The 15,383-nt window shown below is 33.1% G+C and overlaps 1 protein-coding gene, 1 long non-coding RNA gene and 1 pseudogene across 2 annotated transcripts; 2 read left to right on the top strand and 1 right to left on the bottom strand.

The window, feature by feature from the left end:
- Nucleotides 1–1,314: 1,314 nt before the first annotated feature.
- LOC125585752 lies at nt 1,315–6,041 on the bottom strand (annotated as a pseudogene).
- LOC125585066 lies at nt 3,767–4,864 on the top strand. Its single transcript, XR_007321944.1, has 2 exons — nt 3,767–4,322; nt 4,412–4,864. It is a non-coding gene; the product is annotated as an uncharacterized LOC125585066 (long non-coding RNA).
- Nucleotides 6,042–11,601: 5,560 nt separating the features above from the next.
- On the top strand, nt 11,602–13,661 carry LOC106390394 (serine/threonine-protein kinase BIK1). The gene is made up of 6 exons (XM_013830849.3): nt 11,602–11,900; nt 11,977–12,278; nt 12,364–12,499; nt 12,587–12,729; nt 12,818–12,941; nt 13,018–13,661. Exons 1-6 carry the CDS (start codon nt 11,849–11,851, stop codon nt 13,419–13,421), a joined length of 1,161 nt encoding a protein of 386 aa, XP_013686303.2. The 5' UTR covers nt 11,602–11,848; the 3' UTR covers nt 13,422–13,661.
- The last annotated feature ends 1,722 nt before the right edge of the window (nt 13,662–15,383 follow it).

The following is a 15,383-nucleotide window of genomic DNA, read 5'->3' as shown; positions in this document are numbered from 1 at the left end:
CATGAATAAATTAGGGGCCAACTTCGCAGGAATCCTTAGTGGTTCAGTGGTTTAGTAGTTTGTTTCAATGGTCAAGGTTGTGAGTTTGAATCACGGGGGCAACTTCGCAAGAATCCTTAGTAGTTCAGTGGTTTAGTAGTTTGTTTCATTGGTCAAGGTTGTGAGTTTGAATCACCTTTTAACCATTTTCGGGGCCAATTTTTTTTCATTGCTTATAACTTTTAAAAAGTCAGGTCTGGCCCTGCCTATGGCAGCTGTCATTGACGAGAGTGGGAAGATCACGACCGAGGCTAGGAGGAAGGAAGGAGTTTAAAAAAAAACATGTACTCTTAAGAATGTTTGTAACCACATACTTCAAAAAAAAAAAAAAATTAAGTGAACAAAAATATTATAAAACTTATATGGAGATATAAAAATTATATAATTTTATATATGTATAAATATGTATATAATAGATCGGATCGGATCGGATATCCATTTTTAAAAGTATTAGTACTTTTGATTTGTTTCTTTTTTAACGGATATTGAATTTTAATATCTGTTTTGATTCGTAAAATTACGAATATCCAAATGTTTCGATTCGAATCGAAAAAAATAACAGATCGAATCAAATTTTACAGATACATTGCTCACCCTTAATTGTAACCCTAATGAATCCATACTAGAAACGACTCAGCTTAAAAGAAATATTACACTCAGAAAAAGAGACTCGAACTAGGCATGGGCATATTTTCCAGATCCGAAGTTTCGAACCGGTACCGATCCAAAAAATTGGATTTCGGGTCGGAACCGGATATGATGAAATACCCGATTAAATATGCTTTCATTTATGTTTCGGATACCTGTCGGATCAGGTATTATCCGAGATCCGAACGACTACCCGAAATATCCGATTTTTGGTTCTTAAACTCATTAAATAAAGGTTGGTTTTAGTTTGTTCAAGACTGATTTTATTTTCTTGTGAGTTTATTCAAGTCTGCTTTTATTTAATTTAAGAGTTCTGATAGGTCTTATCCTCTTATAATTGATTCGAGTATTATGATAAGTCGGGTAAAAGCACCCATTTTGGATATGTTTGGATAAAATCAGCTAAACCTGAACCGGAATCAATTTTTCTACGGTTACTTTGGATATATTCAAAATTATCCGGATCCGACAAGTACCGAAAATCCGATCCAAATTTTATAAATACCCGATCGGTACCAATTTTTACATATCCGAAATATCCGAGATACTCGATCCGAACCCGATCCGGTTATCCGAATGCCAAGGCCTAACTCGAACACATCAAAATTTCTTTGGCATTATATACGCTCAACTACTCAAGGAGCACGAGCACCGTGAACTCTCATCTTCCTGCTCTTCTTCTTCATGAATCTCTCTCAGCATGAAGAGAAAACTGAATTGCCCCGTTAAGTTCTCATCACACTGTCTGTGCAACTCGAGTGAGAACATTCCAGGACCTTCTTGATTGATTACTCTGAGATGTCTCTTGTGCGGTGAATACCATTTGGATTGCACATGATGTCCATGGAGGCAATGGCATCGAGTTCTGTTTAAAGGAGAGGTTAGCTGCATCAACCATAACTGGAGGAACTTGTTTAGTTTAGCTACTGTTCCAGCATTCCTACGTAGACCACTGAGAGTGATTCCATTATCAGTTGGTAAGAATCCACGGCTCTAGGCTTTAGCGATTTCAACATTACTTCTGAAATCAATGTCGACAATCAAACGGTAGTCTTGGCCAACAGCTGTGTTACTCAATATGATGTCCATGTTTCATTGTCTCCTGTGATTTCAAGAATACAAGAAAATCATATCAATTTTCCAAGATTTTTTATATGCAAATACTTGTACAATACAACAGAACCGATCCTGAACATAGGCAAATGAAACTGTGATAACCCGTCCCGTGGACTCCACCTATCCCGTGGACCCATGCTCACAGCCCTGCAGGGCACCGATCCTAATCCCTCACATGTGAGCCCTCAGTGACTCTCCCATATAGGTTATTGGTGTTCTTGGCGTTACTCGAGCCTAAGATCTCACCCTTTAACAACTCTCCCACATGACAATTGGTGACAGCTTATCCTTTGGGAGAGTTGTTAAAGGATAAGGTCTTGAGTTCCAGTACCACCAAGAGCACCACTAACCTACATGGGGAGTCAGTGATGATCTACATGTGATGGGTTAGGGTCGGTGCCCTTCAGGGCTGTGAGCGTGGGTCCACGGGATCGGTGGGTCAACAGCACGAGTTGTCACAGAAACATTGGTCTATAACCCCTAAATTTTGAAGAGATAATGTACGTAGATGTATGTCACCAAAGTTCTTTTAAAAACTCTTATTAATTTTTTTGTACAAATTGTCTATAGCCCACATAATCTCAGTAACGGGCAAAACCTTACCACCAGGAACTTTGCCACCGCCTTGCCATCTTGATGAACAGACAGCAGCATTATATCCCGAGAGTCTTAAGAGCTTTGAAATAAAAACTGATGCAACTTGCATTACATGTACCGGATCTCACCACTACAAAAAAAGTCTACATTGATAGCAGATTGTTATAGCACGTTTTACTGAACTGCTATCGTAGATGATTTAGAAATTTCCGGATTTATATAATAGCGTTAGATAAACGCTATGATAGAAAATAACATAAATAACACTTAATTAATGCTATTTTGAAAATTAAGTGAGGGGGAAGACAAAATTATTGATTCCACTAATACTTCGCGGGAAAGTAGACTTAAGCGCCAAAAACATTATTTAAGCGGCTTCAGTAATATGCTATCAAAAACATATAATAGCATTTTTCTAGCGCTAAAAAATCTCTTTGAACCCCTAAATTTTAAACATGGTTTTAAACCCTAAACTCTAAAGAAAACCCTTAAAACTTTAATCTTTTTCATATTATAACTTCAAATCTTAAAATTAAACTCAAAATTAATCTTTTTAATCTTAAACTATAATTTCCTGAACACAAATCTTTAATCAAAATCTATATCCTATAAATTTCAAATCAAACTATTAAAATTTAACTACAAATCTTATATCTAGTCTTCAAATCTGTTATTTTCCAACTTTAATACAAAATACTAAACTTTAATCCTAAACCTAATATTCCAACATCCAAACCTTAAATCACAAAACTAAACTTTACTCTTAATCATAATTTTTTTTTATAAACCATAAAATCGATATTTAAAACTTTCCAAGTCTATCTTATAGGAAATGGCTACAAACCTTATAGCATACTCCAAACCCTAAACTCCAAAACTTAACCTCAAACCACATACAACATTTCAAACCCCATACACTACAAACCTTAAACCATAAATTTTAAATAGAATATATTTCCTCTACAAACCTTATATCATACTTCAAACCCTAAACCCCAAAACTTATCCTCAAACCACATACAATACTTCAAACCCTATATACTACAAACTTTAAACCATAAATTTAAAATAATATATATTTCCTCTACAAACGTTATGTTATATTTCAAATCATAAACCCCAAAACTTAACCTCAAACCACATACACTACTTCAAACCCTATACACTACAAACCTTAAACCACAAATTTAAAATAAAAAATATATTTCCTCTAACATATATATACCCCAGACGATATACATACTCCAAATTCGAAATTACACAAACCAGTCAATAATTTTATTTAATTTAAACTTACTTATAAAAAGTGAAATCTAATCATTTTGTTAATTCTATATCATTACTTTTATAATGTAAATGGATAACTTAATTTTTATATAAACAAAACTACTCAAAAATATAATTAAAATTACTAAAATAACTATTAAATAAAATAACAGTTTTATACATATTGATTAATTTTGATCATAGATTGACTTTAATCAAATGGTCACAAATGAACCTTGTGGTTATCCTCATGCTTCTTTCCTATTGGTCAATTCTGTTAAGACAAGGATTGCACTTCTTTCTTTCCTCTCTCACGACGTCTCATCTCTTCTCTCTCTTTCCTCTCTCACGACAAGGACTAGATCTAAAGTTGATTGGAGTTTGAATCCAAGAGTTGAGAGAAGAAGAATCATGGAGAGGACGACCAAGTCTCTGAAACTTGCCTCCGTACGCCTCCTCTCAACTCGTCGCCACCACCACCACCGAGGCGCTCGTTACCACCACCGAGGTGCTCATCACCACCACCACTCCCTTCGATTCCGGCGCACACTTCACCACCACTAAGGTCACCTCTCAAATGTCTGATGAGTGAAGCATGAGATCTGATCCGTCAAATGTCAGAAGCTTCTCAAATGTCACTCTTCACCACCACTAAGGTCACCTCTCACTCTCTGTGTTTTGATTTTGATTTTTTGTTGTTCTTATGTATTCGATTCTCTCTGTGTATTTGTTTTCATGTTCTTAGCTAAAGAAGGTGGAGGAGGCTGAAGAAGCTTGGTGGTGGTGGTCTCAAGGTCGACAATGGTGTCTGAGCGTGATGGTTTTGATGACTTGGTGATATCGTGCTGTTGACGATGGCAGAGAGAGAGAGAGAGAGAGAGAGAGAGAGAGAGAGAGAGAGAGAGAGAGAGAGAGAGAGAGTGACGACGGTGGCGAGGACAGCAGACGGTGGCGAGTTTGGATCGTGGATGGTGGCTGAAGCTTTGTGAAGGTGGCGATGGCGGCTGAAGCGTCTAGGTTTAGATTTGGGTTTAGGTTTAGGTTTAGTTAATCAATTGGTTTAGTTAGATTTACATTAATTAATTGGTTAGTTAAGAGTAGAGTAGTAATATATTTATGTATTATTGGTTTAGTTTTGTAAACCAAAATTTATTGTAAACTAAATTTAATTTATAAATAAAATTTATTTAATTTTTAATCATAAAGCAATTTTGATTTAATTTTTAATTAATTTATTCCAGAAAGATCTATGATAGCACGAATATATAAATCATAATCAATTTGTAACAAAAAAATAGTGTTATATTTAAGTTAATAATATCATTCAAGTATTGCTTTTGTATCTGCACATTTTATAGCATTTAAAAAAATGTTATCGTAGGGGAGTATCTATGATGGCTGTCGATGACATAGCATTTCAAGTTTCGCTATGAAAGCCCTACCATAGCGTTTATCGTGTGGTAAGAATGTGCATATTTCTTGTAGTGCACAGAGTGAAGATCTTGTTCCTTAATAGTACGGATTAGGGTACGAACCGCCAAGAGAACATCCCTTTCGTACAGAGGCATAGAGTAGTTGAAAAACTGCATGCACAAACATATTTATCTAATTCATCGAAGTGGTCACAACCTTCCATAGAAGCTGGAAATACTTGGTCTCAAAATGTGATATAACAGAATATAGCAACTCTATACAGAAAAGCTATCATTCTAAGTAACAAATCCATGTCTCTGAAATACTTTATGGATAATAAGCAGCAGAAGACGTAGTATGAGAGCACAACATACAGCCCACAAAATGTAGGTGCTCTTCATTGGAATGTGATAGCAACTATGTAAAAAGATACTATTCATAACTCTTTTGCTTGGATGAGAAATAGCTTTTACAGCTAATACAAATTTTCTTAACAAATTAATCGGCGCTTTACTTTCATTAACTTATGGCGCCCCTTCTGGGACTTAGCTATATTACTTGCCAAATTCTTTTAAACACACACACACTACACATGGATTTGACCTATGTCTCGCACAGTCACACTACACAAACCCAACACGAGGACACGACCAACATATATGACCTACGTAAATACCTTCACCTTTTCCACTCTTTTTTTTTGTCTAAGCCTTTTCCACTCTTGATAATCTAAAGGATGGGGAAGTTATCTCTAATATCTTCTTAAACTGCATTCAAGCTTTACTATGTTTTGAATGTTTGGATAATTGAAGATCATATATGAATACAGATACATACATAAGATTTAAGAGTCATGCATGGATATCAAAAAATTAGTTTGAAATCAACTGCCGCAACAATGGAAATGTCATATTTAACAAGCAAAACTAGAGTTTAACTTGCACGTCTTTGCGGATATTTTTTATTTTATAAGTATATCATTTTAATATTATTATATAAAAAATAATATATAATTTACATTTTAGTGTTATATATTTTGTAACCTTTAATATTATTGTTTAGGATTCTTATTACATTATTAATATATAGTGATTTTTCATACATTTTACCTTTTATTAATTGTTATTACGTTTTCGAGCTCAGTTCGATAAATTCATAATATAAAATAATCAAATAGAAAATCTTCTTCAGAACATATATTAATAATTTTACTTTTGTATAAAAATATTACATACTTTACAATTTTTAACCCATTTTAATGGTGAATGATTAATTTATAAATGAAATCATTTTAAAAGGTAAAATTGGTTAATTTACTAATTTAATATATTGTTTCATATTTAATTCATATAATACTTCTATTCTAATAAAATATAGATTATGATGATTTGCTTTATAATAGATTTTTAGCTAAATTAATTATTTATAATAAGATTATGTTAATAATTACTAAATTAATTAATGCATTATTTAATAAATAATTTAAAAAGTTTAGTAGAATTTTATTAGATTTTGTCTCAACAGATTTGTTTTATAAACATACAAATTTAGAGGAAAATTGATTGATTATTAGTATATTTATTGATTATTAAGATTTTAGAAATTTTATATATTTGATTGATTAGTATAAATAACTAAATATGTCCTATTATGTAATTAAGTAAATGGTCCTACTATGACTTGTCAACAGTAAATAAAATAGTAATTCAATTTAAATAGAATATATATATTAAATCTAAATTTTGAAAATTGGTTAGTTTATGCTTTATAGATTTTTTAGTTTCTATTAGATTGAATATAAAAATATATTCTTTTAGTTTTTATTAAATCAAATTTAGAGTATATGCTTTTATATTAGATTATATATACATGATTCAGTTAACAATTGATTTGTTTTGATATAGAAAATCCAAAATTTGAAAATTGGTTAATTTATTAATTTTGAATATTTTATATAATAAAATATAAAAATTGTCAAATTATCAATTTATTTATAGATATTATTTTATGAAAGCACATCAGATTATTAATGATCAAGTATATATATAAACTATACTATAAAATTACTACAATATAGAATTACATTTTTAATACCAAAATGTATACAATAGTGGGATATGTATTTTTTATGTTGATCAGAGATTTACATTTACTTTGTGCATCAAAGATCACTTGTAAATGAATTATGTTTCGTAGTATAAGAGAAAGGGAAGCACCGTGATGTTTGTCTAATTAAATTTAATAGATATAACAAAATATAATTAATTCATAAATAAAGTTATGTAATCCAAAAATTAAACATCTATGTATCTGGGAGATTAAGTCTAAATATGACTATAATAATTTAATAAATTAGATTATACTCCATATGTTTCATAAAAAAATGTCATTTTGATATTTTTCACATAGATTAAGAATATGATTAAAATGCATTTAAATTCTCATTGATTACATATATTCAGCCAATAATATTTCAGATAAATGAAATTATTTATAAAATCAATGCATTTGTAATTAATTTAAGCCGAAAGTTGTACTGGAATTCTAAAATGATACTCCGTCCGTTCCTAAATATAAGATGTTTTAGGTAGTACACACTTATTAAGAAATTTACTTTTTATCTAAAAAGTATCATTGAAATTATAAACTAAAAACTACGCAACCAATTACAAAATAAAACTATTAAATTTGATTGGCTACACAGTTTTACACAGTTTTTTATAAACTTAAAATTACCTAGAAAAATGAGAACATCTTATATATTGGAAATAGAAATTCTTCTAAACGTCTTATATTTCGGATTAGAGTGAGTATTTTTTTGTAACAAGAAAAAAATGTTAAAATGACACTTATTAATATGAAACATATATGATATTTACTTCTAATGAGATGTGAATAAGTCCAAAATTAAATGATAGCTTTTTAAGTAGATTAAAGTAAGACTCTAAATTAATAGAGTAGTTAATACACATTTAATTTTCTAACCTCATACGATAGCACAAATATATAAATATTATACTCATGTAAGAGAAATAAAAAAAAAAAATATTTTCTCAAATACTCCGTCTGTTTCATTTTAATTGTCGTTTTATGATTATTCACACAAATTAAGAAAAAAATTAATTTTGCATATTTCCAAAATAAAAACATCGTTATCTATACGACTAACAATATTTCAACCAATAGAAAAATAATCTGGATAATATTATTAATAAATTTTACATTGAAAATACAAAACGACGCTTAAAATAAAAAAAAAATGTCTACTCTATGACGACGACTAATATGAAACAAAGAGAGTATTATACAATAAAGTAGACTATGTTCTCTCTTCTTTTCTCCTTGGCTGTTACGTATAAACGATTGTTTGAGAGTTGGGCTTTTATTTAAATGAATATGTAAGGCCCGTAATTTAGCCCGTTTAGAGACCCAATCGGATTTAGAAATTAGGTTTGGTCGTGGTCTTCCTCTTTTCACATGCGGCCGCGACGATGTGATTCACCATCTGAAAGCGTCGATTCCGAACTCTGTAACGATGAAAACGTAAGATCCATTGTCTCATAGTAACCCTCTAATATCCATTTTTGTTATACTTTTTTTCCAATAACATTACACCATATGACTTTGTAAAATCGATTGTGTGCAGGGATACAACAGTCTGTGTTAGTCTGTTTGACTCTTTGGCTCTTGCTTTCCATAGCAAGCTCGATGGGTGCCGGAGGGAGCCAAGATTTGTTCAAAGTTGGCTTCTTTTTGTGTTTGCAGGGGGATTGTTTTGGAACCTCCTTGTCCGAGAAGGGTCGATGGGATTAGCATTGACCCTGAGCCTAACTGGAACTTTGATAGCTTACTCTCTGAAATCGAGTCTGTTGAGAAGAAGCTCAATGTATTTTCAAAGTTTTCTCAGCCTTTGACTCAGACAACCTTACGGTATATCTCTCTCTCTCTCTCTCTCTCTCTGTCTTTTGATTCAGTGTTTTAGCTCTTTACTGAGTTGTGCATCGGTTTAGGGTTTGTTTAGCTTAATATTTAGAAAGTAGAGAACAGCTTCTCATGTTTTTTACATTGGCGTGTTTAAAAAGGATGGGAAGGAGAGGTGGAGGTTTTGTAATGCGTGTATCAGAAGATGAGATGGAAAGTGATGTAGATGAAGAGAGTGATGAAGAAGAAGAAGAAGAAGAAGAAAAAGATCATAGCCAAATCTGTACGAAAGGGAAACATTTTGCTTGTGATGAGCTATACTTGAGGTGATTTGCCACCAACTCTCGCTTTTTTTTTCTTTCAATTGGTATATAGTAACTGAATGATAATTTGGATCGACTGGTAACATGAAGATATTAAGAGTCAAGTATCAGTTGCTGAAACGGAAATGTTGCAAGAGATTGAAACCTTTCGCTCTGCAGTAGCCCGGGTTGAAAAGTATAAAGAAACTAGAAAAGAAGTGGAGCGTAAACTTGACCTTCAGTACCAGCGAAAAGTGTAAGCTATGGTTCATATGCTGCCATTGTTTTTTCCTTCGTGTTTTGGAAAGTAATTTGTTGGTTCATCAAAATAAAATATGTCATTGTTTCCTTTGCTTTGTAAATACAAACTGGATTTTACATTTTTTCTATCATGAATAAAAAATATTATTACTTTATTTTTTTCTTAAAGTTAAAAAAATATATTACTCCTCCACTGACTCTTAAATTAAACAAATAAAAAAAACGGTAATACATACGTAAACCAAAAAACTGCATCTAACCCATAAGTAAAAAAATTCTCAAATTCACTCACCAAGAGTAAGAAACTATGAAATACATAAGAGAAACCAGTGTCCGATCCAGCGCCGGAATACCCCTAGTATTATATATTCCCAGCAGATGGTAACTTTTAGGGAAAAAGAAGTTCTCGTGAGCTATTATTGTGTGGAAGACAAGACACGGTAAGTCAAAAGAGAACGTCCGTACGTAAAGAGTGTCCAACCCGTGTCGAGAAATATTTAGAGGAAATAGTCTTGCTTAAAAAAGTCTTTAAGTAACCACCAAACATGTCGAGAAATATTTAGAGGAAATAGTCTTGCTTAAAAAAGTCTTCAAGTAACCACCAAACAGACAACGACGTCCAAAACAATACGCGACGCATAATCACCAACCTAGCTCCCAAGTCAAACCTTATATTCATTTTAATGGATGCGTGATTATGACTTTTTAATACTTTCTTTTGTATATGTATATGTAGAGAGAGAAAGAGAATGAAGAAATTTGAAAGCTTGGGTCAATTACTTTGTAGTATGTAAAACTTCTTGCATCTAGAACAACGACTTTCATTACTTCCGTACGATCGATAATAAACAAAATGTTTCCCGTACATGACATCTCGATTTTTTAACACTCAATACAAATCTATTCTAGTTTTCTTTTTTGAGAAAGCAAATCTATTCTAGTTAATGTGAAAATTCATGGTACATAGTTACAAAATATGAAAACAAAGTTACTAACATTGTTCTCAAAACATCAATTGAAGATAATCAAATGGTGAAAACGAATTAAATCATTAAAAAAAAATAACTAATGGTTCGGCTTGCAAATTAGAAATTGGATATTTGAGGTGGGAGATGACAAAAAAAAATTTCAAAACCAAAAAAAAAAAAAGATGACAAAATTTAAATTTATCAAGCATCTGACCCTACGACACAAACTACATCATAAACAAAACTCTTGATCAATTACAAGTTTCAAAGAAACGATAATCAGTCGTCGAATAAATTTAAGGCTCTATTATTAATTGCACAATGATGAAGCATATGAGATTAAAAAATAATCATTGTAAAAAAAAACCAAATAGTTTTAGTTGTTAATTACGTATAATATGTTTACGTTAATTATAAAAAAAAATGTTTACGTCAGGCATGACAGTGGTGAGTCTGATGACACACTACGATACCAGATGAAATTTTTATTACGGCAGCGAATAAAAGGTCTTACTGTTTCTCTGTTTGTTTGTCTTCACACTAAACCAAAATGGTAATGGTAATCTTTGAGACAGTGACGGTAAACTAAACCAAAACATCACCCAAACCCAGTAATACGACGGATAATTCCCTTCGCAATTTCCTAGAAATAAAAATAAGAAATCAAATTTCATATCAACATTTCTAATTCCACTCCATGATTTACTTTAAAATTGAATTTGAAATAAGAAATATTTTTATTCTATTCTATTTTTTATTTCATAATATAGTAAACATAAATTTATTCCATAAATAAAATAATTTTTTTATTTTTTATTTATTACTCTATTTTTACTCAAAAATGGAGTACGGTTGAAAGTAAACCCAAATCCAATATATAATTATTATTTTGAATAAAAAGTTAAAAATTTTACATTGGAGATGGTACTTTCTAAAATAAATATCATTTCAGTCAAAATAGAATCCAACGACTTTTTAAAAACCTTTTGGGCCAAACTAGACTTTATCGTGTCCACTTGTTTGACTTTCTTTCACACACACACGTAGAACAAAGACAAAACGCGACTATTCTTCTTCTCTTCTATTCATCCCCCGTGCTTCTCATTAACACCAACCTTTTTTCTCTCAATTCTTCACCTTCTCCGATCTCTGTTCACATCTCTTTCTCTCTTCCTCGTGGATCGAAAAGTTTCTATAATTCCTCGTTATCTCCTGCTTACAAAAACCTGTTCAAGAAAGCTAAAGAAGAACGATCAAGAATCTCAAAACTGGGAGAAGAACGAGACCCTGTTCTGTTCTGTTCTGTTCTGGAGTCTGATGGGTTCTTGCTTCAGTTCTCGAGTCAAGGCCGAAAACCCTTTCAACGATGGTACCATCTCTTCTTTACATCTCTGTTTCTACAGGGTTTCTAAGACTGGTTAACACGTGTGTTTGTTTCCGTGCAGGTAAGAGCAGCGTTCTGTACGGCTTAAGCATGTCGAGCGGGAAGTCGACGGTGGCTGCGGCTCAGAAGACGGAAGGGGAGATACTTGAGTCAACGCCGGTCAAGAACTTCACCTTCAACGAGCTCAAACTTGCAACTAGAAATTTCAGACCGGACAGTGTGATCGGAGAAGGTGGGTTCGGTTGTGTTTTTAAAGGGTGGTTGGATGAAACCAATCTCACTCCGACTAAACCCGGAACCGGTTTAGTCATCGCTGTTAAAAAGCTTAACCGAGAAGGTCTTCAAGGTCACCGTGAATGGCTGGTACTGTGTTCACTTCCTCAAAACTTGAGTTATGTCCGTGTGTGTGTGGTTGTGTCTGATGTTGCTGAGTTATGTTCTGATGCAGACAGAGATTAATTATTTGGGACGATTGAGTCACCCGAATCTAGTCAAACTTGTTGGTTACTGCTTAGAGGATGAACACCATCTTTTGGTATACGAGTTTATGCCAAAAGGCAGCCTTGAGAATCATCTATTCAGAAGTGAGTCCCATTTTTGATCGATGAAACATTACATAGCTCGTTTTCTTGTTATGCGTTTTTGTTCTGATGGAAGTGGTTTTGAAGCAGGAAGTACATATTTTAAACCGCTCCCATGGTTTCTACGGATCAAGGTTGCCCTTGATGCAGCAAAGGGGATAGCCTTTCTTCATAGTGACCCTGTCAAAGTCATATACCGAGACATTAAAGCCTCCAACATTTTGCTTGACGCGGTAACACAAGAAACCGCAGTCAAATAATTTGATGGACTCACTTTTGTTTGAGTTACATTTTACGATGACTTTTGTATCCAATTAACAGGACTATAATGGGAAACTCTCTGACTTTGGACTAGCTAGGGACGGTCCAACTGGTGATCTAAGCTATGTTAGTACAAGGATTATGGGTACATATGGCTACGCTGCTCCTGAGTATATGTCATCTGGTAAAATATTTTTACAAATCTTCCTGATATAAAATATGATTTAAAGTTTTATAAGAGTTTGAATTCTTGTTTTCAGGTCATTTAAATGCAAGAAGCGATGTGTACAGTTTTGGAGTTGTGCTTTTAGAGATTTTGACGGGTAAACAAGCGTTGGACGATAACAGGCCGGCTAACGAAGAAAGCCTTGTGGAATGGGCTCGACCGCACTTCGCAAGCAAACGCAAGGTTCTCCAAATCGTGGACGCTCGGCTAGAGACACAGTACCTACCCGAAGAGGCGGTGAGATTGGCCAGCATTGCGGTTCAGTGTCTCTCGTTGGAACCCAAGGCTCGCCCGACCATGGACCAAGTGGTCCGTGCCTTGCAGCAACTTCAGGATAACTTGGGAAAACCAACTCAGACCGATCCGGTTAACAAGACGCAAGGTTTTAAAACCGGAGCTAAGTTACCAGAGAAACGGTCCACACCCAAACCTTTTTAGCAGGCACATCACCTAAGCCTTTTTGAGACTTGGGAAACTGGTCAACGGCAATGGGAATTTTTTTCTGGTGGGTGCTTGTTACTGCGAAAATCCTTTATAACATACTACTGGTATTCCGGCGGTTTCGTATGTTTTGTTTTTAATAAATTTTAAATTAATTTTATGGTTTCAGTAAATAAAATATTTTAAAATATATGAAGATGTAAATATGTTGAAAGAGAATGATAAGTTTCTGATCCATTTGATAGTTGTTAGCGATCGTAGTATACAACTTTGTTTTGAAGTTGGTTAGATCAAAGAAGAATATCATAAGTGGTTTTCACTGATCGACTCAATAAAAATAGAATAAATAGTTGATAGTTGTAATAAAGTTAATATAGTTGAACTTTAAACATAAAGTAAAGTTGATGTTCGAAAATGAAAAATGTAGATCTAGACAAATAAACCGAATCTGATCCAATAAAAATGAATCTGAACTATTCTGAACCCGACATAAATACCAAATAGATATTCTTTTATGATATTTCGGATTATGTGTTTTATCCAAACCGAACTCAAACCTAAATAGATATCTGATAGAATTCGAAATATTCAAAATCCCAAAATGAACTTATACCAAACAGTTCAAACATGATTTCAATTCATAATATTTATCCAAAATACACTATGATATTGAACATCTAAAATAATTATCTATTATTTAAATGACACAAATTTAATTTAATATATATTTTTGGTATTTGGAAAATATTAACGTTTTTATTTTTGGCAATTGCATTAGAAATTCGTTAATGAATAAGTTTCCTGCCTAAGTTTAAACAATAATTATCTTAGTCGTTTCAAGACTGTTGGGTGTGCCTAATTCATTTAGTGTAAGTGTCTCTGTAGTGGCTCAACTTTATTTGCCTTAGAAGACGATCAACGAATATGTTCATCCAAAACATACGCAGAAGCTGAATAAAAAATTGTTATCTTTTTATCTAAGGGAACTTATCCAATAACTGGTGAGATCAAAGGGAGGAGGAACCAGAGTGAGTCCAATTTCCAATCAACTCAACCATGATCAGTCCATAACTGGGAACTCATCCAATATGTTGATCAAACAAACGTTCTTCTAGGGGATCCGTTAAGGAGCAAGCACCTGCTAAGCGGATCTAATGTATTTAACTGTAATAACCATCGTACTTATCTATAATTCCTTACCAAATGCATTGTGTGACTGTTTGAATGTATATAAAACGATTAAGGTTTAGACGTTAGTCATTGTTATTGCTTGATCATCATGGAATCAGAGGTTTTGTTTTCGTAGTAATATACTGCGTTGTTCCGAATCGTTTTTGTAAGACTTGATATCAAGTTTCTCAGCTAAGTAAAAGTTTAAAACAAATTTTCATATTTTCTCTTCTGTGTAATGGACTCCTGAGTTTGGGCATTGTTTTGGGTTCATTCTCTCTTTTTATTATTAATGAAATTTTTGTGACAAAAAAAAACTAATATACGATAAGCTTTTATAAATGGGTTTTATAAAATAAGTTTGCGACCAAAAGGTTTCTGGATGACTTAGCCAAGAAAATAGAAAGCAACAAAAAGAAGACCGAAATAAATCATAGAAGGGAGTTTGTAGACAATTTATTTAAGCTAAGAAGATTAAAAAAAGGAAAATCAGTTTCGGGCATTGAGCTTGGACATTCCCAAAGCTGGGAAGCTAACCATTGCATGGTTTTTTACGACGTCAACATCCTCTGGAATTTGTGCACCGTCAGCTGTGACTCCACCCGAAACAGGTTCTACAACGCTGCAACTACTCGCCCCTGTAGCTTCCTCTGTAACGCTACAAGCAACCATACCAGTGTGGTTTAGAGGGACAATGTTAGTAACATTACTGGAGGGCTGAGCTTTAACTGCTCCAGCTCCTCGCATATCATCGCCAAGGTTATTGGCACCTCTCTGCACAAAGACAAG

The sequence above is a fragment of the Brassica napus genome, chromosome C4, assembly GCF_020379485.1.
Source record: "Brassica napus cultivar Da-Ae chromosome C4, Da-Ae, whole genome shotgun sequence".
NCBI classification, from domain to species: Eukaryota; Viridiplantae; Streptophyta; class Magnoliopsida; order Brassicales; family Brassicaceae; genus Brassica; species Brassica napus.
Note: the sequence above shows the minus strand (reverse complement) of the source record. Positions and strands in the feature narration are given on the sequence as shown.